This window comes from Amblyomma americanum, chromosome 6 (assembly GCF_052857255.1).
Source record: "Amblyomma americanum isolate KBUSLIRL-KWMA chromosome 6, ASM5285725v1, whole genome shotgun sequence".
In the NCBI taxonomy this organism is placed as follows: domain Eukaryota; kingdom Metazoa; phylum Arthropoda; class Arachnida; order Ixodida; family Ixodidae; genus Amblyomma; species Amblyomma americanum.
In genome coordinates, this window is record NC_135502.1 from 23,907,108 (window position 1) to 23,927,471 (window position 20,364).

The 20,364-nt window shown below is 45.9% G+C and overlaps 1 protein-coding gene across 1 annotated transcript; it reads left to right on the top strand.

Annotated features, from left to right (window-relative positions):
• The first annotated feature begins 4,370 nt into the window (after nucleotides 1–4,370).
• Nucleotides 4,371–19,741, top strand: LOC144136454 (uncharacterized). The gene is made up of 6 exons (XM_077668789.1): nucleotides 4,371–4,471; nucleotides 4,768–4,902; nucleotides 7,518–7,626; nucleotides 9,868–10,079; nucleotides 15,538–15,873; nucleotides 19,587–19,741. The coding sequence occupies exons 1-6, from the start codon at nucleotides 4,427–4,429 to the stop codon at nucleotides 19,665–19,667; spliced, it is 918 nt and encodes a 305-aa protein (XP_077524915.1). The 5' UTR covers nucleotides 4,371–4,426; the 3' UTR covers nucleotides 19,668–19,741.
• Nucleotides 19,742–20,364: the final 623 nt, after the last annotated feature.

Below are 20,364 nucleotides of genomic sequence, written 5' to 3' on the forward strand. Positions count from 1 at the left end.
GAACCTTAGTCGTAATTTCTTTCAGTTAGCTGCTGCTGTTGATCACCTGTGGGCTACTGTTTGGAGCGGATGATTGCAGTATTTGCGATCGTCACGCTTCTTGTCCGAGCCCTCAAAACCGAGAGCTGTTCCTAACAGCTGCAGCATTACGTCCTGTATGGTGCATAGGAAGTACGTATACATACGTCGCCAGAAGCACGGAGGGGGAGAGGGAGGTATAGCATTGCCCCTTTACTGTTCCCCCTAGCATTATAGAATGTGAAAACTCTTATGCATTCGACTTCTTTAAATGAAGTCGAACAGTTGGGCCCTTCATTATGAACACCTCCTTCGTGGAAGGCTGACAGGAGATTTCGGAGCCATGGAACTCAGCTGCTTAACCGTATCGATGAATTCACATTATGCGCCTTGGCTTCATATGTACTATCGGTGACAAAATCCTCAAGGACACGAGTGGCAGCTGAAGCCGACAGCTGGCGATCACACTTGAGGAGGTGAAAGTCGGACTGGCATAATGTTCTGTGTGTACAGAGGCGAGTACGCTTGCTATAGGGCTCTCGAATGGTACGCTCCGGGGCAAATGAGGTGACATTTTAATGCAGCAGGTAGTGGAAGGCTCAGCAATAATTTCGACCACCTTGGAATCTAAGGTGCGATGTCGGTGCACCATAATTAAAGATCCCCAGGTGGTCGAAATTATTCCAGAGCCCTCCAATACGGCACCTCTTTCTCTGTTTATTGTTTTACTCCCACCTTCCTCCCTTCCTTTATGGCGCGGTTCGGGTGTCCACCGAGATGCGAAACAATTATTGCGCCATTTTCTTTCAAAAAAAAAATCTTGCATTGACTCCAGTGAATCCTTTTATTGGAATGGGGATGTCTCCGTGGTCTAGTAATTGGGAGAGGGATTAGGAGAGCAGAGACATTTGGCAGTCTACGCTGGTGGTGCGCGCAAAATCTATAGGAGCTTGTACCCATGACGCGATGTGGTGTCTCCGGGCATGATCCATATACCTGTAAGTGCGAACATCAAGAACGAGGTTCTGGGTGTTAACTGACTACGCATTGTCTTTGGACATCGACAGACCGCCAATTACTGCAACTTTTACGCACATCTGTTCAGCGCCCATTTCTTGGGTTGATCGTTGGTGGTGTCGGCGTAGGCCGTTATCGCAACCGTCAGAGCGAACGCAGCACATGGCAGCCAGGTTACCGAGGAGGGAGGGTGGTTATCCATGGCGAGAGAAGGTGGGGGGAGGAAAAACTTTATTTAAAGCCAGCACTAAGGCCTAGTGAAGAAGAGCGCATGCTCCGCCAAGGGCCGCTGATAATCTGCCGGACCCGAGTGAAGCGAAGCACTCCAAGAGGGATGTGTCACGCTCCGTCTGTTGCGGCTGCTGCGAAACGCGCCACCCGAGGAGAGGCCCAGCGGCGGCGGCTCCGCGTGCTTGGAGCTGCGGACTGGAGAGGAGTGCTAGTCAAAGAGTGACCATGTGTGGAAAATAAAAACAGCGGTCTGTATAACTGTGCATTTCACCTCCATGTATTGCACAATCCAAGTACATCAACAGCTGCTCTGAAAATTCGTGTTACCGAGAATTGTAATCGTCCAGCGAGTTTAGCAAAATGCGTTTTGGTAGGCGTGTACCGTGACGAGTATAAAAAGGTTAGCGCACGTGACTGACGACCCGATCGGCAGAGTTTCGTCGCTCGGCGCTGCGGTTCGTGAGCGCACAAATAGCGGCAGTGTCGGGCCGTTTTCTTATAGCACGCGGAAGCTCGGCAGGAAAGCGACCCTTGTGGCTCGGTCAGGATGGCTGAGTGTCTGCTGAGCTCCCCTGAAGAATGAGAACTGCGTCGCATTCGCGTTATTTTCGTATTCGTGAACCGCAATGCCGCGCGTTAATTGTCAATATTCCATCGCTCCAGTCAGTTGTACTAATCTTTTTTTTTTTTACTCGCCGCTGTACGTATATACATGTTTCGGCCAGAATGAGTGCACGTCGTCTGATGGCGATGCCGGATCGACAAAGTGAATTTTCAGTATATCCAAAAACCCGCCGCGGTGGGGCTCAGTGGTTAGGGCGCTCGGCAACTGATCCGGAGTTCCCGGGTTCGAACCCGACTGCGGCGGCTGCGTTTTTATGGAGGCAAAACGCTAATGAGCCAGTGTGATGTGCGATGTCAGTGCACGTTAAAGATCCCCAGGTGGTCGACATTATTCCGGAGCCCTCCACTACGGCACCTCTATCTTCCTTTCTTCTTTCACACCCTCCTTTATCCCTTCCCTTACGGCGCGGTTCAGGTGTCCAACGAATATATGAGACAGATACTGCGCCATTTCCTTTCCACAAAAAACCAATTATTTTATTTTGTATATCCAAAGCAGCTGGTCATGATATTGTTCCTCGTTGGGTGAAACTTCTGCCGTGAAGCGTATATACCCACCGCCAAGACCGCCATGTGCCACCGCTCTGAGAAATCTGAGGACGGACAGTCAATCATATGTAGTCGGAAAATGTTTTTTTTTTCTTTTAAAGATCCAACAGGCAGTACATACAGGAGGAAAAATAAATTTACAGTCTACATTGAATTGTCATACGGTATGTGAGGTCGGATATTCGAAATTGGTTTCACATTCTTGGTACACACCCGAACCATGCAACGTGGAGGAAAAAAAAGAAAAAAACCAGCCCACGCAACTTCTCCCGGCGCTCCGTGAGGAAGGGAGTGAAAGAAGGAACACGGAAAGCGGTGTCGTAGAGACCTCTTTCTGTCTTCTTTCTCTCCCTCCTTCGTTCCTTCCCCGGGTTCCTCATGATGTACACACACTCCTGACGCCGCTGCGGAGTCCACCGTGACAGTTTCCGCGTCCTTCCTTTCCACTAAAACAAATTTAGTAGTAAAGGGCTCCGGAGTAACTGTGCGTTTTTATCGTGAAGATTTTCAAAAATTTCCCTGCCTCAACCGCTGGCTCATTTGCGGTGAAACTGCACGCAGAGCTTGCGTATTATAGTAACTTTTGTATCGTCGCAAGTTTGACAACGGTACTTACTTAGTTGAGCCCTGCATGATGCGAAAACGTAATCGTCTGCGTAAAGATCGGCGAATCAAAGCCCGCAGACGATGTTTCTTCGCTGAAGACGTGCCCAGCGACGGCTGCTATCAGAAAACGGCTCCTCAGGGAGGTGGGCCTGCGGTGGAACCGCGAAAGTGACTACGTGAAGTGGACTATGGACAACCGTTTCATTAGCAACCTGTGCGACTACCTCAGCGCAACGGTTCTTCACTCCTTCTTTTAACTTTCAATCCCGTGCATTCCTCCCCCCCCCCCCTTTCCTTTTTCAACTTATGCCTCATGTCCACTGTGGAAGAACAACTTCCACCGTGCTCATGACGCACTTCTCGAATAAAAAAAAAAAAGAGCGGCAGTGGCGCCTTCTGTTTTTGCAGTGGAAAACGTCACGACAAGGCCACCGAGGCGAGCATTGCAAACAATATTCTTTGAAAGGTGAAATCAGTGGCTCTAATATTTTTTCCTGCTCAATTAGCCGAAAATGTAAGCGCTTTAGCTGAAGCAGACGAAACGACCGGAACGGCATAGTAAAACGGCCCGCACATCTTGCAATGTGCGCCTCGGCGGCCTTGTGACATTTTCCACTGCGAAAATAGATGGCGCCACTGCCGCTCTTCAGTGAAAAAAACGTCGTCTGCGGGTTTTGGTTCGCCGATCTCTACGTTGACGATTACGTTTTCGCATCATGCACGGCTCAACTAAGTAAGTACCGTTGTCAAACTTGCTACGATACAAAAGTTACCATAACACGCAAGCTCTTTGTGCAGTTTCACCGCAAGTGAGCCAGCGGTTGAGGCGGAGAAAATTTTGAAAGTCTTCACGATAGAAACGCACAATACTGTATACTGGTGCATCGCTCAGCAGACGGGTACCTTTTGCACATGCTTTTGCGTTGAACTTCTATGCTTCTATCGAAACGCGGCCGCTGCAGCCGGAATTTAGTGATTCTGGTTTATAATGGCTTCTTTCGCTTCTTTTTACTTTCTTTCTGGATGGAAGGCAGAAAAAAAAACACTTGGAAGACACGTCATCTGCTACATGAAGGATCAAAACTTCTAGCAAGAAAAAAGTCGCTTTACAATGAAAAAATTGCCCTAAAATTTCCACAACTTGGCAATAGAGCTTTAAGAACACATATAAAATTGCTATAAAAAGTAGTCGGCCCATTTATAAAAAAAATTGTGGGCCTTTTTTTTTTCTGCTAGTCACTATGTGGCGTGTCTCGGCTGCTGGTCTGGCCAATCTAGTAACGTTGGGTCTGGCAACAATAAACAGCCCCACATTTCCACATTCAATCCAATCCAATCCAAAGCGTTGTTTGGCAGCGTGTGCCGTTAACGATCAGAGACGATGGCCAAAAAGAAGGGGATTTCAAAGAAAAAACAGGATGCGAAAGTGAGCATTCGTTACACATTTTGCAAAGTGCATTGTCTCTTTGCTCATTGCACCCTTGACAGCCCTTACACACTTGTCAGGTTGCCTCAGCCTGCGGTTGCGGGGTTTCGCTCGGTGTTCACTGTAAACACGTGATTCTAAATGAATAATTTCTTCTGGCGAAATCTGCTTCCGGAATTGTCCTACCCGCTTTGTTTCGGCAGTAGAATTATGCCGCGAGTGTCGCGATATAAGCGTGAGCATGATACGTTATGCATTGCTTTTCGTTTCACGCTGTCAACGTCTTCCTGCTGCAGCCACAACAGAAGGTTCAGAGGCGCGGAGTCATTTACCTCAAGCACATCCCTCATGGGTTTTATGAAGAAGAAATGAAGAAGTACTTCTCCCAGTTTGGCACTGTCACAAACCTGAGGCTGTCACGCAGTGCAAAGGTAAGTGAGGAGACAGGCTGTGGAAAACAGCTTGCCAACTCAGAACCATCTCATGTCGACTTTGGAAAATGAAATGCATAAAATAAAAACGAGAAATTTTTGCTCTGACATTTCTGGTACAGCACAGTGTTAAACTGTGGCATGATTTGCGTGGGTTTTGTACCTGTGCGATTCGTTTGGTCTGTAAATGGGAATGTGTATGTAAATTGCCAGCAGCCCCACTAGACTTTTCTTTCTGAGAGTTCTTTTTTAAATACAGTACTGTACCTGTTGTCATTTCGTTTCAGCATTAAAGCGGAATTACTTGGCAGCATTTTACATTCCAGATAGTTACTATTTTATGTTAGGTTTAGTGTCTATGTCTAGTTGTTCTCCATCTCACAAGTCATTCGCAGCGCTATGAAGGCTGCGGCGATCTGAGCCTATCAGTACAGCGTGCGGGGCCGAGTCTTTGCGCTCAGGAGACTCGGCCAGGGTGGTAAAGCTGAGCCCGAGAAGTGGTCCACACCAGTGCACTGACATCTTGCAATTCTCACTGTGGCCAGAACACTTTACTTTTTTCAGAACGCTCACCTACTGAAAATATCATACAGAAAATGAGTGTTTGTAACCGTTACACATGTTAAAAACAATTTTGAAGCATTTATATTCCCAGAATATATAGGAATTCGATTTCAAACTCTATTAAGTGCATTATCACTGCAGCGTTTGAGCGTACACTCTTGCTGTTGCGATTTTGTATTTTATCAGTGTAGCGTTTTATGGGTTACGCTCTCAGCCGCTTATGAGTGCAAACGTGTGCATTGCAGCAGATTACTCCTTCCCATGCTTAACTATAGCGCTAACCTAAATACAGTTTTGAGATAGGTAACTTCAGTAGTGCAACAGGCACTTTCCGGGACGGCCTTGACCAGCATTCTCAAGAGAGAGAGACATGACAACACATGCACTGAGCAACGTTTTTATTTGTGCATTTTTAGCAAAGCGACAGTGTATCAAACTGATTCGAGGCACATGCAAATTCGCTTACTCTGTTACGAGAGCTATCACCAGCGTTCGAACCTAATGCCATGCCGAGAACTGAACTTTACACTGGGAAATTTCTAGCGCTCAGATGTTCTGAGGTCTCTCTAATGCCAAGGTTTTTAAAAAAGCCTTCTCCATAGTATCTCCACAAACTCACAAGAGTAGTTTTGCATAGGTTGAATGCTATGCTTTCCCTTTAGAGTCAGTATATTAATTCTACGGACTCTGTCGGCTCGGCAGACACCATGTTTAAGAATGGCGATGCACCACTTCACATCAAGCTTCTGCAATGCTATGTTGTGCGGACTTTTTCTGCTAATCTAACCAGTGAATGAAGCGCTCGCTATACTTTCAGAACGCTATCCTGAACTGGCCTTTCAGTCAGTGCAATATTTGTTTGAAAAATAGTTGCAGCACTGCTCACCTATTGTCTATTAGCCCTGATTGAATTAGGGAGTTTTACCTTTCACAGTGCTGAAAACAGCTCTCATCACGCAAGATTCACAACAGGGATGGATATGGACGACAGGCAAGACGTAGGCAAGGTTAAATGCTATGTTGCCTCTTTGCGAGTCATCTATGACCTCATTTGCTTTCTTGGTGGCCTTGCTTTGATGGTCGTTCATGAGGCGTTTTTTCTGCAAAGTGATTTGTGCAAAAAAACCCTGGTGGTTCATATCGAATTCATCGTTTCCCACTAGAAAAATATATTTCAGACAGATGTAAACATATCTTACCTCTTCTTGCTACGGTAGAGGGAGAGGCAGTTTCTTGACGTAAAGTAAGCCAGAGAGGGGAAAGCCTTAGGAGGAGGAGGAGGAGAACTTTAATGAAACAGGAGAGGTCTGCCTGGTTGTTGGCCTGGCATGCTGCTTCAGAGAAAGCCTCAGGGTGCTTGCCTCAGGCAAGCATCCTGAGGCTTTCCCCTCTCTCTCACTTTATGTGTGGTTTTTGCTATGTGAGAGCCGCCGCTGCGGCTCAGTGGTTATGGTGCTCGGCTGCCTGCACGAAAGACGCGGGTTCTATCCTGGATGCGGCAGTTGCATTTCCAAGGAAGTGAAATGTTAGAGGCCCATGCACTGCGCGATGTCAGGGCACATTAAAGAACCCCAGGCAGTCGAAATTATCTGGAGCCCTCCTCTACAACGTCCCTCATAGCCTGAGCCGCTTTAATACATTACACCCCATAAAAACCAAATCATTTTGCTGTGTGGCTCAAAAGCAGTATTGATTCTTTGTGGTGACTGTTTACCATGTTAGTCTGTTCACTGTAACCATTGGACGCTGCAAGTTGAATTTGTGAGTCCCAGGCGTCAATAATGCTAACGCTAGCGGTTGCTGATGATTTGAGGGAGGGAAAATTAAACAACTGAGGTTCAGGTCAGTGAAATCAGCCCTGAATGTGATTGTTGACCAGGAACCCACAAAGCATATAGAAGCTTATAGAAAATCTAGTTGCAGCCAATCTTAAAAAAAAAAATACTTCCTAATGCAAACTGACCATCGGGGAGCCCCATCTTTTGTTCCACTTATGATCAGTGGACAGTGCATTTGTTTCTCATGTTTGTTCAATACGTTTTATTTTACAGACTGGTGGTAGCCGCGGCTATGCATTTATTGAATTCCTGTCAGAAGACGTAGCTAAAATTGTTGCTGACACCATGGATGGGTACCTGTTCTTCAACAAAATCCTGAAATGTGAGTGATTGAAAGCATCACTTAGTGCTGTTTTTGTCAACCTTTGTTTTCACTGACAAAAGCTTGTGCATATGCTTTCTTTTCCATGTATTGTTGCTTTCATTGCAACATGGTGCAAAAAGTCGTCTCCATAATTCTTCAAAACATCACCCTGATCTTTTACTCACATATTTCTCTTTAGTTAATTGTGCTATATTTACTTTTCACTGCTGAGCCAAGGAAATTTTTTATAAGGCGAAGCACGTAGTATAATGGGCAGTCCAAATGGACTGAACTTGCAGGACGAATATTGCACACTGGTGTACCTTTGTTGGCTTGCACTGCGTGCAACGGGGGAAAAAAAAAACTGATTGCATTGCAGTGACCTTATTGTCACTAGATGTGGTGCCATACTTTTTCTTGGTAAAATGGAAATAAAAGCTGCTTTACATTAGCTATCAAACTGTATTTTATTGTGTGGCATCAAAGAGTGCAATTTGTTATTTGGGTTTGTCTTTTTTTTGTCAGAATGTAGACTGAAAGATGCGATAACCTTTCTTTGAAGCTGACACAGGCACTAACTCGTAATGTAGGTCACTTCTTGATGGCGGTGATTAGCTTGCCATTGTACACAGCGTGCACCGCTTTCATCGCCATGTTCACTCCGGCTGGCTCAACAAGCCAGACAAGGACATCACATGCAGTGTGCCATTTTATTCTCTGTTCCCCTCATTTTGATGCACTGGGGATTTCCAATGCCAAATTTACAAAAAACAGAAGAGTGTAGTCAGCCTGCTTCTGCAAGTGCATGGTTGCATGTTTTTTTTTAGTACTGCTTGCACTTGTACATTCATAAGATAATTTTTCTATGCTACAGTGCATCTGACTAGCCACAGTAGCGACGATCTGATGAGACACTGTAGGGATCACACAGCACAACACTGACTTGCAACTGAAATCGGCTTGCACACTGAAATTGGCTGACCAGCCAGCAAGAATACCCCACTGGCAACCAGAATTGAAAAAACTATGCACACATGCAATGCATAAGAAGCAATAATGCTAGCATAGAACTGGCACATGTCAACGTTCACAGTCAGGATGTTTTTTTCTTTTGCGACAATGCTACCGGGGGTGCCTTTATACATTGGTCCTGAAGCTTTGCTATTGTATGTGCCTCTTTTGTTTCCTTTGCCACTGAGTCACGGTTTCTGCTTTTTTACGATGCACTCCTGCAGTGTGCAAATGACTTAACATGCAGTAAACTAAGCTTAACTGACGTCTAAAACTACACTTTTAATCTAAAATTGACTCCAATCCCCCTAAAGCTGTGCTGCGTTAACAATAACCTAGCTTAATTGGGTTGTTTGCCTTTTCGTACCTATGTTGATGTTTGTTCGGAAGTGAAAGGCTCATTTTTTTTCTTTTTGAGCAAATGGATTTACAACAGAAAATTTTCTTCTGCCAATAAGTTCAAGCTTGTGACGTCAAGACTTGAAAGGACTTCATGATAAGCATTCGAAAGTGATTGGTGGCATAGCCATCTCAGGGATCTGCATAAAAAAAAAAAAATTATCTTGACGTAATCGCAAGTTTGTTGTGAAAAAGGCCGTTTGCAGCGATACTTGTTTCATTTTTTGCCCTATTGTAGTGTATAAAAGCTCCGTTTTCAGTCAAAAGTAGCCTTTTTGTCACTGAAACACGGTAATTTATCAACACATGCAGAGTTCAGTGTTCCTGTAATGCAAGCTAAGCTATGGGAGTGAAGTGGTCGGCCTTAGAAGTGGTTCAGACACAGTTTTTTGGTGTCTGTATTTTTTTCATCGAAAGAAGCCGACGGGGCTAGTAATTATGAAAATGAGCCAAAGACAACGGTGGGCAGTGTGAATAATTAATTACAAACGCTTTTGTACCGACAGTTTCGGTCTCTGTCACTGCCAGCTCTGGAGTACAGCTTGACTTTACGGTGGACCTGCCTACCTAGGCTGCCACATTTTGATGATGTGGGCATCACTGGCAAGCACTGGTTGTTCCTGTGAACAACCACTTGGTTTTGTGACGTCAAGTGCACCTTGTTGTTATCGATTCGGGTAGAAATGCAGAGTGGCTGCTTGGACAACATTCAAAATCATATCAAAATATGTTCCACTCCACACCTGCGACTGAAACTTACTGTAAAGCATCTCGTTATGCCCATGATACAAATCATAGTTAGTTTGCTTTTGAAATTTATTGTCTGTACTTCTTTGAACCGCTGTGCAGGTAGTGTGGTGCCCAAGGAGCAGGTGCATGAGGGCCTGTTCCGGCATTTCCGCTACCCATTCCCCCTACGCAAGGAGGTAGTGCGCACGGTCCACAATCGGCGCCGCACAGCTGAAACAGAGAAACGGAGTGCCCAGCGCCGCCTGGCAACCCTGGAGCGCACGAGGGCCCGGCTGCGCAAGATGGGCGTACGCTGCAACTTTGCACCTGAGGTGAAAGCAGGGGTCACTTCACATCTTTTGCCTGCAGTGCTGCAGAACCCTCTATCGGTAGCAGTGGTGTGATATATTTCCTTGGGATGCTGCCTTCTGAACCGTATGCTTGTGTAGGGATGCCCTTGAGGACTCATGTCGCACCTCTTTCTACTTACCTGTGAACCAAAACGTTCCTCATTCATTGCCAAGAGTAATGCAGAAAGACCTAAAGAAATTAGCACATGCAGGTAAAAATTATTGTCCTCTCAAATTTCATAGCACGTCAATGTTCGAAGGCTTAAAAATAGTGGCATCTCTCTTGTCAAAAGTGGGTGCTACAAATCGATATTGCACCTTCGAACTAAAATGGCACTACAGTACACTAAGCGACATGAGACAGAGGAACCATGACCACCACAGGATGCAGTGCTACTGACAGCTGTTTATTTTTGTTATTTAAGGGGAGAAGAGGGTCTTAGAAAAAAATTTTTATTAATGAAGTCACAATTACGAAATTTTCAGGGAACAGGTATTTTTACGTGCTGATTCCAAATATGGAATTTAATTTCATATGCAGCAATTTCTTGAGCACTTATACAATATGTTATGTAACTTTTTGTAGAGAGCTTTCAAGAAATCCTGCTGCAGGGAACTTTCTAAAATGCATGCCATTGGTGTCTCTTGACATTAAGATATGCAATAAAGCTGAAATTCTCATCCTGCCTGTCATAGAAGCTGGGTTATACAATTTTGAAGTTGTCACTTCAGAAACAGGAAGACAAATTTTTCTTCCCATTTGTGAAGTACGAAATTCAAAACCCTGTAACTCAACTTCTGTGATAGGCAGGATAATAATTTTACCCTTATTGTATAGCTTGTCAAGACGAGCGGACGGCATACATTCTAGCAAGTTCCCTGCAGCAAAATTTCGTTAAAGCTCTCCACAAAAAGTTACATAACATATTACATCAAGTCCACGAGGACTTGTTGTACATTAAATTAAATTTCATATTTGGAATCAGCATGCAAAAATACATGTTCCCTGAAGATTTCATAATTGTGACTTCATTAATAAAATTTTTTTTTCTAAGACCAGCTTCCCCCCTTAACAGGGGCTGGTATACACAAAATGATAAGAATAAACAGTTGTTAGTAGCTGGGGTAGTCGTGTTTTTTCCCTCTGGCTCTTGTTTTTTTTTTGTGCAGGTTAGCGCTATCAGATTCCTTTAGTACTCCTAATGGTTATGAAACTCCCACCAAAGTTTGGTTTGGGGATAAAAGCGGCCGCTCTAGGTGCCACCGCAGATTGTGGAGCAGCGAGCAGTAGACTGTGCTGGTGTCGTATGGTGTGGTTGCACCAGCGGAGCTTGCTTCCACGCCTATGCTGTTACTTCATCCTTTTAATATTTCTTGCGAAATTGAAGTGCAGGTCCTGTATCCACTACGGTTCTTTAATCATAGCCTGCTTGACGCTTATATGGAGAAACAGTGCTGGTGTTTTACCTGCAATTGCCTGTCTGCTACGTGGAGACTTGCCATGCACATTGAAACATTGCTTAAATGTATGGTGTGCTCATTAACCTGCAGTACAGTAAAACCTTGTTGATACGTTCCCGGCTCATGCGACTTCCTGGTTTGTATGCTCAAATTCATGGATATTAGAAAAATCCCATAGAGTTAACTACCATATAAACGCGTGTAAGGGTCGCACCTCTGTACGGGCCACACCCTGTTTTGTCAATGGAAATATTTAAAAAAAAAGAGATCCCTGTAAAGGCTGCACCCGAACTTTCTATGACTCACGCGAGAATAGCCTTCGAAATTTACGCGCCGTGCCCTCCGCGATCAGCTCTCTGCTGCGAGCAACGGCGCGCTTGATTGCGGAGGCTGTGCACATGCACAGGAGCTTCCAGGTGTCGCCCACGAATGGCGCCCGGGGCTGCGGCTCACCATCATCATCATCGCCAACTTTTTCCTCCGCCGCGAGCTCCCACTATCCATGTCCTCATCGGTATCTCCTGCTCTCCAGCTTTTAGTGGCTGTAAAAGACACGGGAGTTAGTTGTGGTGGCGTAGTTGTGGCTTTCATGTGCTGCCACTGAGCGTGGCAATTTTAGCGTAATAGGCAAGCACCATAACAGCTGCAAGGCTTGGAGTTTGCTCTCGAACACGGCAGCGTGCAATGGGCAGGAAATTCGGCGAGGCTGAGAAGTGCGTCCGACGATGGTGCAACCAAAGGGATGCATTGAGGAACACAAGCTGCAGAAAGCACGCTTTCCGAGGCAAGCCGTGCATGTTTACCGAACTGGAAGAAGAGCTGCTCTGCTGTATGATGGAAGTGCGGAACAATGGCTATGCATTGACAGTGGACATGCTATGCGACTTCTTGTGGGATGAGCTTGCACCAGAGCACAGCACCAGCTTGGAGTTGGAAGACTCCGTGAGTGATGATTGAATGCAGAATAAATGCCACTCATTCCCTGATTGGTGTGTTTTTACATTAAAAAAAAATTTTTTCCGCACATTGTGGGTATGGGCCACACCCCGAAAATGGCCTTTGAATCTGAAAAAAGAGTGCGGCCCTTACCCGCGTTAATACGGTATATTTTTCGCTGTTAATACGTTCCTGGGAAACATGATTTTCCTGCTACTACCTTTAGAAATTCGACAAATTAGGGTCGCATAAATGTTTACTGATCAACCATACATTCATACATGTGCAAACATACAAGTGGGCCAAATATGAGGACACATGACATGAAAAGCTTGAATGCAGCGGCAGTCGTCCGTTGTGCTGGCTTCTCTGTAGTTCCTAGGTGCAAAGAGGCAATGCACCGCCACCACTAACAACAAAAATAAAAACTGCGCTGTCGCTGTCCACGAAGTCGTGTGCTCAGGAAGTAGCCCCCACCTGGGGGCCACACCAAGCCCACCTGCGCTAAATTCCGACATTCTATGGCAATAAAGTTGTTTCTCTCTCTCTCTCCACGTAGTCGTCGAACGAAGAGATGGCGGGCAGCAGTTCTGCAACCTCTGCCCACAGTCTCCCGGGTTGCTTTCAGTGACCTCTAGGTCATCTTCAGGCTGCACAGACACTTTGAGGAGCCCTGCCTTTCGCCAGCAGTTGCTAATGGTGGCCACTTTCAAGTTCCACCAAGCCCCTGTGAGCATTTCTGCTGCCTGACGAATACTTATTGCAGTCGGCTGCTTTAGGCAGAGGTTGATAAGCAACCGCAGCACATGACACTGACGAAACTCTGCCTTCACACTCTATGATGCCTTGGTCTAGCGGTTGCTGCAAAGACATGTGGTTTGGCGGCATAAACTCCAGGCGAACGTGCCTCAAGCGAACATTCACTATGTGAGCTGAGCAGTTGTCAACAGCCAGAAGAATTCTTCGGTCATGCTTCCTCTTTTGGGTGTCGAGTTTGATCAGCCACTCGGAAAACAATTCTCTCGTAATCCATGCACGCTTGTTTGCGCGGTAGTCGTATGCTGCCGACGTCACGTTCTTCATGCAACGAGGCTTCGCATACTTGCCTATGACAATCGGCTTAATTTTTTCATGCCTGTTGCATTGCAGCAGAGCAGGACAGTCACGCGAAGATGTGTCTTCTTCCCTCTTTTGCACTGCTTTCCTTTGAAGTGTATCGTGTGATCTGTCAGCAGCTGATAAAAATATGTGGTCTCGTCTGCATTGAAAATATTGTTTTCAGAGCAAGATTCAGCTACCTCTCGGAAACGGATCATTTCGCCAGGAATCCGCGCCCTCTCTGTCAGCAGCCTTTTCCTCACCCGAGGCTACCTTCTAAGTTATCCGTTTTTACGGAAATGGAAAAGCCAACCCGCACTTGCGTCGAACCCAGTTATTTCAAGTGCATCAGCAGATTTGCCCGCTTTTTCTTGCAGCATTGAGCCACACACGGGAACATTTTGCAGTCTGCTATCTTTAAACCATATGAGAACAGCTCCGTCCACATTTTGAAAGTTCCCCAGTCGCAGCAGTTTCCTCGTTGGAGCAAGTTGCGACTTCCGATGAAGTTTGAGAATCTTGTCTCGGTCCTTCAAAAATGGTCGCGACGGTGGGGCAATGCCATGCTGTCTGCAGAGGTGAATTTGCTTTTTCCCTGTGTCGATTTCTTGCAGTATGTCCACTTTTTCCTGCAGTGAAAACTGCTTTTGCTTCTTCTTGGCGCTGTCGTTAGCTGCATTTATCGTTGAATCTTGCTCGAACTTCAACGTCGCAGTAAGATCACGCACAACGAAAAAAACACTTGCGCGAACAACGACCGAATGGCCGCTGACACCCAACACAAAGAGAGAAAAGAAAAAAAGGCGGCTAGGCCTGCTAGGCTACTGAACATTAGACCACAGTCTTGTGGAGGTGCTAGCAGTTGGCGCTAACATGATGATGATGATAGCTGCTGCCATCGAAACCTACACACAGAAATGGCGTTTTCTGATTCATACGATGGTTGCAACACTTAATTTTAGCCAAATTTGTAATACTGATGTTCCTTGATCCACACAGGAGAGAAGAAATTAGGTACGTTAATCTGAAATGTGCGCTATATTGAAATTCGTTGTTCTGAAATATTTTTACATTGAGAATATTGGCAATTTGGTGGAGATTTTTTAAAAATTGTTAACTTGAAAAATTCGTTAATGTGCTGTTCGTAGTAACGAGATTTGACTGTACTTCTATGCACTGCAGGTGTGTAAGTTGTCAAACTTGTTTTTGTATCTGTGATAGTGGTTCTCAATTGGTCTACCAAGTACCCCTTGTGGGCCAGCAAAGGCAATGGGGGACACACAGGGAAAAGTGTGGGTGGAGGGGCCTGTCTTGTTTTCAGATAACTGATTAGCATGTTTGTATTTGTTTTGTTCCTGTTGACAGCTTCATCAGAATTGTGTTAATAGCAATATGATTCCTAGACATTTTATTAGCATGCAAGAACAAAAGCAGGAGCTGACGGTTGGCTCAAGTGTGACTAGATAAGACATTGTTGCTGGAGGCACATGCATTGGCAAGCAATGGCTTTTCTCATAATAATGGGTTTTGCAAAGTTTGCAGGCGTGAAGCAACCCAATGTGGGCTCATTAAGGTGCCTGCGTGTGTTTACAAAGAGGCACTAATTAAAGTTATTATGATAGTAATTACTGATTTAACGGATGCGTCAAGTAGCTCAGGGTGTTTGGTTGTCCCTCTGGCCTCCGACATCACCAGCACGCTACCAGCCACGCAATATTTTTGACACAAGAGCATTGGTGTGCTTGAGAGTGGGATTTCAATGTCCTCTCCTATCTTTTAACAGTCGGTTTTAAAAACTTAGAACTGCAAAAGAACTGAGAATTTGTTTGAATTGTACAGCGCCTTTTTAAAAAAGTGCATATGAGTTTGATGGAGATCCAAATTGAACGAGTCCAAATGAATGAGTTTCCACTGTGTTGTGGCTTCTACCTTTTGCTCCGAGCAGGTTCCCAGCGAGCTGCTGGAGCCACTGCCTGCCAAGGGCGCAAGCAGAGCCAGCAGCACGGCTGAGGACTCGGGTTTTCCGTTAGTGCTTGACTCCAGCGACGACAGCCTCAGCTTCAAGACACCCCCGGGGGCACGAAAAGTACGCAAGGTGAAGCACGGCAAGCCATCTACGAAAACCCTGGTGGAGGTGACTCCCAGCCGGCGGACCCTGTCAGCCAAGAAGCCAGCCAATCTGGTCGCCTCACCCTGTTCCAAGTCAAGACGCAGGGGCCCTGTGGTGTCTACACCCCTTGCAACTGCTGCTGCTACTACTCCTGCTACTACTACTCCCAAGGTAAGTGACCACCAGGAGGACATCCCATGGACTTGCTTCATGGTGAACTGCATTAAAAGGACACTGGGGACAAATTGAAAATGATGGCTTAACACTGGTTTGGTTACCTTTTTTCTAATAACAAGGCTCCTTCAACTGCAAACGAACTGGAAGGGGCCAAAAAATTAAAAACAGCTATGGCCGGCGCAAGCTCTTTTCAAAAGAAACTGCAGTTATGTCAAACACTTTTCTTTGCGGATCTCCCAGTACAGACTCTGCAGCTCCACTTTGAAAAAGCAGTCTCAGGAGTCCGTAATTCCTGTGACAGCATCATCAATGTGTCACGCATTTGAATCAAGTAGTCTGAAAAAATTCCTATTCTTTTTTCGACTCTATGCAGCCCACTTCTACATGCAGCAGAGAACCCACAATTGCGCGTGAAAGTTGGCAAGTCCTTTGCAGTGACTTTTTCCTGTTCGTGCCCTCCTCCGTTGCACGTTTCTGCATAATTCTGTGTTGGTTAGACTCTTTCAGGCGTCACGCAGCTACCATGGCCACATCCAGTCAGCATTGTTGCTCTGGCGGGTCAGGAAGCTCGGCGTGCATCGGCGTTGTGGCCAGCGGAGGATCGCAACCTTTGAGCATGCAAAAAGTGATGAGAGGAGAGGGAAAGGCGCAAAGGCACTGAAATTCAAAATTTCACTGCATATAACTCAGCTGCTACCAAACGCCGTACAAAAATTCTTCTTGGAGCAGTATTCGTGAAGCATAAAAGTGCTTTAGCTACACTATTTTTTTTACTTTCATATTGCACTAGAATTGTATAACTCGAAAAATGACATTATGTAACTTATTTTACTTGGTTCTTTCTGTACAATATATAATTTTTTGCTTTGTTCTGTAAACTATAAATCATATATTGTTTTAATTCTGTTGTCACTGTGTGCCACAAAAAGGGGGACTCCAACGCTACCAAGTGAACTTGCTTCACTTTTGTTTGAGCCCTCTCCGTTGATTTTGACGAAAGTAAACTGAATTTGAATTTTATATACCAGTAATACCACACCTTTCTTGAGGGCCCCTTTCAGAGCCGGTTTAACGGGAGGCCACTGGCATATTTTACGCACCGCGCTGCGCTAGACCACCATCATGCATGCGGGCTCTACCCTATGGCTCTACCCAGTAGCATTTGGCTATTCCGTGTGTTTGTTCGGAAGGCTTTTTTAATCTTTTCTGCACTGGGCATTCGTGATGGTGTCAGGGGCCGCTATTACAATCGCGGCGGCACCAGCGGCATCGCCACTCGGACGGCCAGCAGCGCTTCCGGGGAGGACTGGCAGCTGATACAAGAGCCAACACCGCAGTTTGTTTGGCTGATGCATGTGACTCGACTGCCGGCTACGCTTTTCTTGGTGGCTCCGGCGGCTTGTGTTGGTTGTTCGGTCGTGTCTTGTGATGGGATATCACAATTATACGGCAAGTTTCAAACTGCATGTCAGCGCCTTATCATGGCGCGGAGTGGTGAAGCCAGCGAGAATAGCCACATACGCACAAGTTTACCCATATACGACAATCGTTGTGTCGGCAAACTTGTGTGCACGTGGCTATTCTCGCTGGCTTCTCAGCTCTACGCCGTGATACGGCGCCGACAAACAGTTTGGTCGACGATTGCGCGGTACTGTTAAAGATTTGTGTGGTGTGATGATTGATTTATTGATTCACGGTTGCTTTCCCGGACGAAGTTGCGAAAGCAAACTTGCGGAATCCGGAACTATACCGAACAATTGGCTGGGCTGCAAGCGGTGACGCTGTTTTAGTGTCTTATTCAGCTTCGTGCATGCACCTTCATTCAATCCCGCAAGAGGGGTGGGCGGGGGCGCGGCCTTTCATTTAGAGTGAACTTTTTTTAGAAGGCGGCCAGCGTGGGGTACGGGTCCGGGTGCTCACGTATACGCAGCACCACACACTATATTGCGCGTTATGACCTTTGTGGAGTTTTTTAAGTCGCGCTCGCGAAATCCCTGCATAATTTGCGCACCCCCTTCTTGGAGCCCTAATTTCTGAATAAAAAGTGCGAAAATTATGCGCGTAAATACGGTATTCTACGTTCAGTCGTCACTCGCGGAGTCTTCCGAGTCCAAGCTAGTGTGCCGTGGGCATGCCCATCCCACGAGAAGTCACGGAGAATGTCCGTTGTCAATGCATAGGTGTTGTTCCATACTTCCATCACACAGCAGAGCAGCTCTTCTTCCTGTTTGGGAAAGTTGCACGGCTTGCCTCGGGAAGCACGCTTTTTGCAGCTTGTGCTCCTCACTGTATCCTTTTGGTCGCACCATCGTCGGACGCACTTCTTGTCCACGTTGAATTTCCTGCCCACCGCACGCTTGCCGTGCTCGAGAGCAAACTCCCAGCCGTGTAGCTGTTAAGGTCCTTGTCCATCGACCTAAATATTGCAGTGCTCGGCGGCAGCACACAAAAGCCACAACTACGGTGAGCTCACGCGCTACCACAACTCACGTGCCTTTGACAGCCACAAAAAGCTGGAGCTGGTGATACTGATGCTGATATGAATAGCGGGAACTTTCGGCGGAGGAAAACTTGTAGTTTCTATGGAGAAAAAGTTGACGGTGATGGTGGTGACCTGCGGCCACAGGCGCCATCTGTGGGTGGCTTCTGGAAGCTCCTGTGTGCATGCATGGCCTCTGCAATGAAGTGTGCCGTTGCTTGCTGCCGGAACTGATCGTGGAGGCCATGGCGGGTGTATTTCGGAGGCAATTTCTGCTTGGGTCATGGAAAGTTTGGGTGCGGCCCTTACACAAATCTTTATAAAAAAAATTTTCTTCTGGAAAAACAGGGTGTGGTACGCATACGGTTGCGGTCCTTATACGCGTTTATATGGTATGTCACCTTGCTCAGTTTTTTGTGCTGATTTTAAACCTGAAATTGCATACAGATCTGTACTGCAAATTGAAATTTGCTGCACAGATTTGTCGGCTGTGTGGGAGCAGCTTGAAGTAGAAATCGTAAAGAATTGTTTCTGCAAAGCTGGCTTTGTCTCAAAGGATAGGGAGCCTCCAGCCTTTCTGGTGGAGGATACAGACTAGCCAGATCCAGAGTTGTTGGCTGCTAGGAAGGCAGCTTTTAGAAAGTAAGACTTTTCAGCATATGCAAGTGTTGGATGCGAACTTTGTAAACACGGAACAGTTCACCGGTGAAGAAATTGTTGCACAAGTGAGACGTGCATCAAGCTTGTTGTGGCAATGGTGAAATTTCATAGAGGTACTCGTGATTGTCATAATTTTGTGTTGCTCCAAGGTTCATGCCTTGGGGTTGAGATTAAAATTATTTCCCTCTGTGTACCATGCTTAAGTCATAGGGCTCTGAGTTGTTTCTCATGATAATCATGGGTAAACATTAACGTGAGGTAAAGTATGCAAAAGTAATGGAGCATACCGTCGTTTGGTGTCATTTGGTGTCAGTGGCTTGTTGTGCTTCTAGGTATCACCTCTAAGGATCCTTTCCTGTCCCCGCTGGCAATAGTCTTGCCTAAACAAGTATTGCATCTCTGCTGTGAGGCAGGATTAAGCTCATTTACATGCTGTGTTCAGGAGGAAAATTAGAAGCTCTTATTGTGTTATTGGGAATTCTGAAGCACGTCATCATTTTTGTGGTGGTTGTGGGTGCTGTAGTTAAACTCTTGCTTTCTGCATTTCCTTTTTCCTTCCCCATTGCAGGTTGCATCGAAAAAGACTCCCACCCCAAAGTCTGCACCGTCTTCTAAAACCAAACGGAGGAAAACACCAACAAAGACATAGGGAGCTTCCCACTTGTTAAGCAACATTAAGAAGTTATTGAGCAAAAGTAAAATAAAACAAAAATCGTGCTTATATCTTGTTATCTTTTATTTCTCAAGCCTTGCTACCAGCAATTCAATGAGAAGAAAGATCACACCTAGTAACTGTGCTATGGTGCCACTGAGTACTGTTGCATTTCTTCAAATCCCTTATCTGAAAATGTGCAAGATATGCGCTGTTCTTCTTTGACCCTTGTGTGTTTAGGTTATTGCTGCATAATCGATAAGCCAGATCCAATTTGTCAAGACTGAATCTTGGAAGGCAGTTGATGGCGTATGCAAGCAATACAAGAGCTGGCACAAGGGCAGTTTACTGAGCAGGTGTCTATGCATCTAATCATGCTGCCTGCGTGACAGTGTGGAATTGAGTTAAACTGGGAATATAGGTGCAGTATTTTTTTCCTGGACGTTTTCACCATCATATGTGTGTGCCACATGGTTCCGATATTTCGTCATACTAGAGGCCAATGTCGCTGTGGTGATTCAGTGGTTATGGTGCCGAGCTGCTGACTCTAAAGACTATGTTTTGATCCCGGCCACGGCTGTAGGCTAAATGCTAGAGGCTTGTGTACTGAGCAGTGTCAGTGCCATTAAAGAATCTCAAGTGGTTGTAATTATCCAGAGTCCTCCACTACGACGTCCCTCATAGTCTGGGTGGC

Excerpts from the sequence above, each read along its gene's own strand:
- LOC144136454 (XM_077668789.1), top strand. The coding sequence starts at position 4,427 with ATGGCCAAAAAGAAGGGGATTTCAAAGAAAAAACAGGATGCGAAA. Across the intron at positions 4,472-4,767 it reads AGAAAAAACAGGATGCGAAA|CCACAACAGAAGGTTCAGAG; the intron begins GTGAGCATTCGT and ends TTCCTGCTGCAG. Across the intron at positions 4,903-7,517 it reads GGCTGTCACGCAGTGCAAAG|ACTGGTGGTAGCCGCGGCTA; the intron begins GTAAGTGAGGAG and ends TTTATTTTACAG.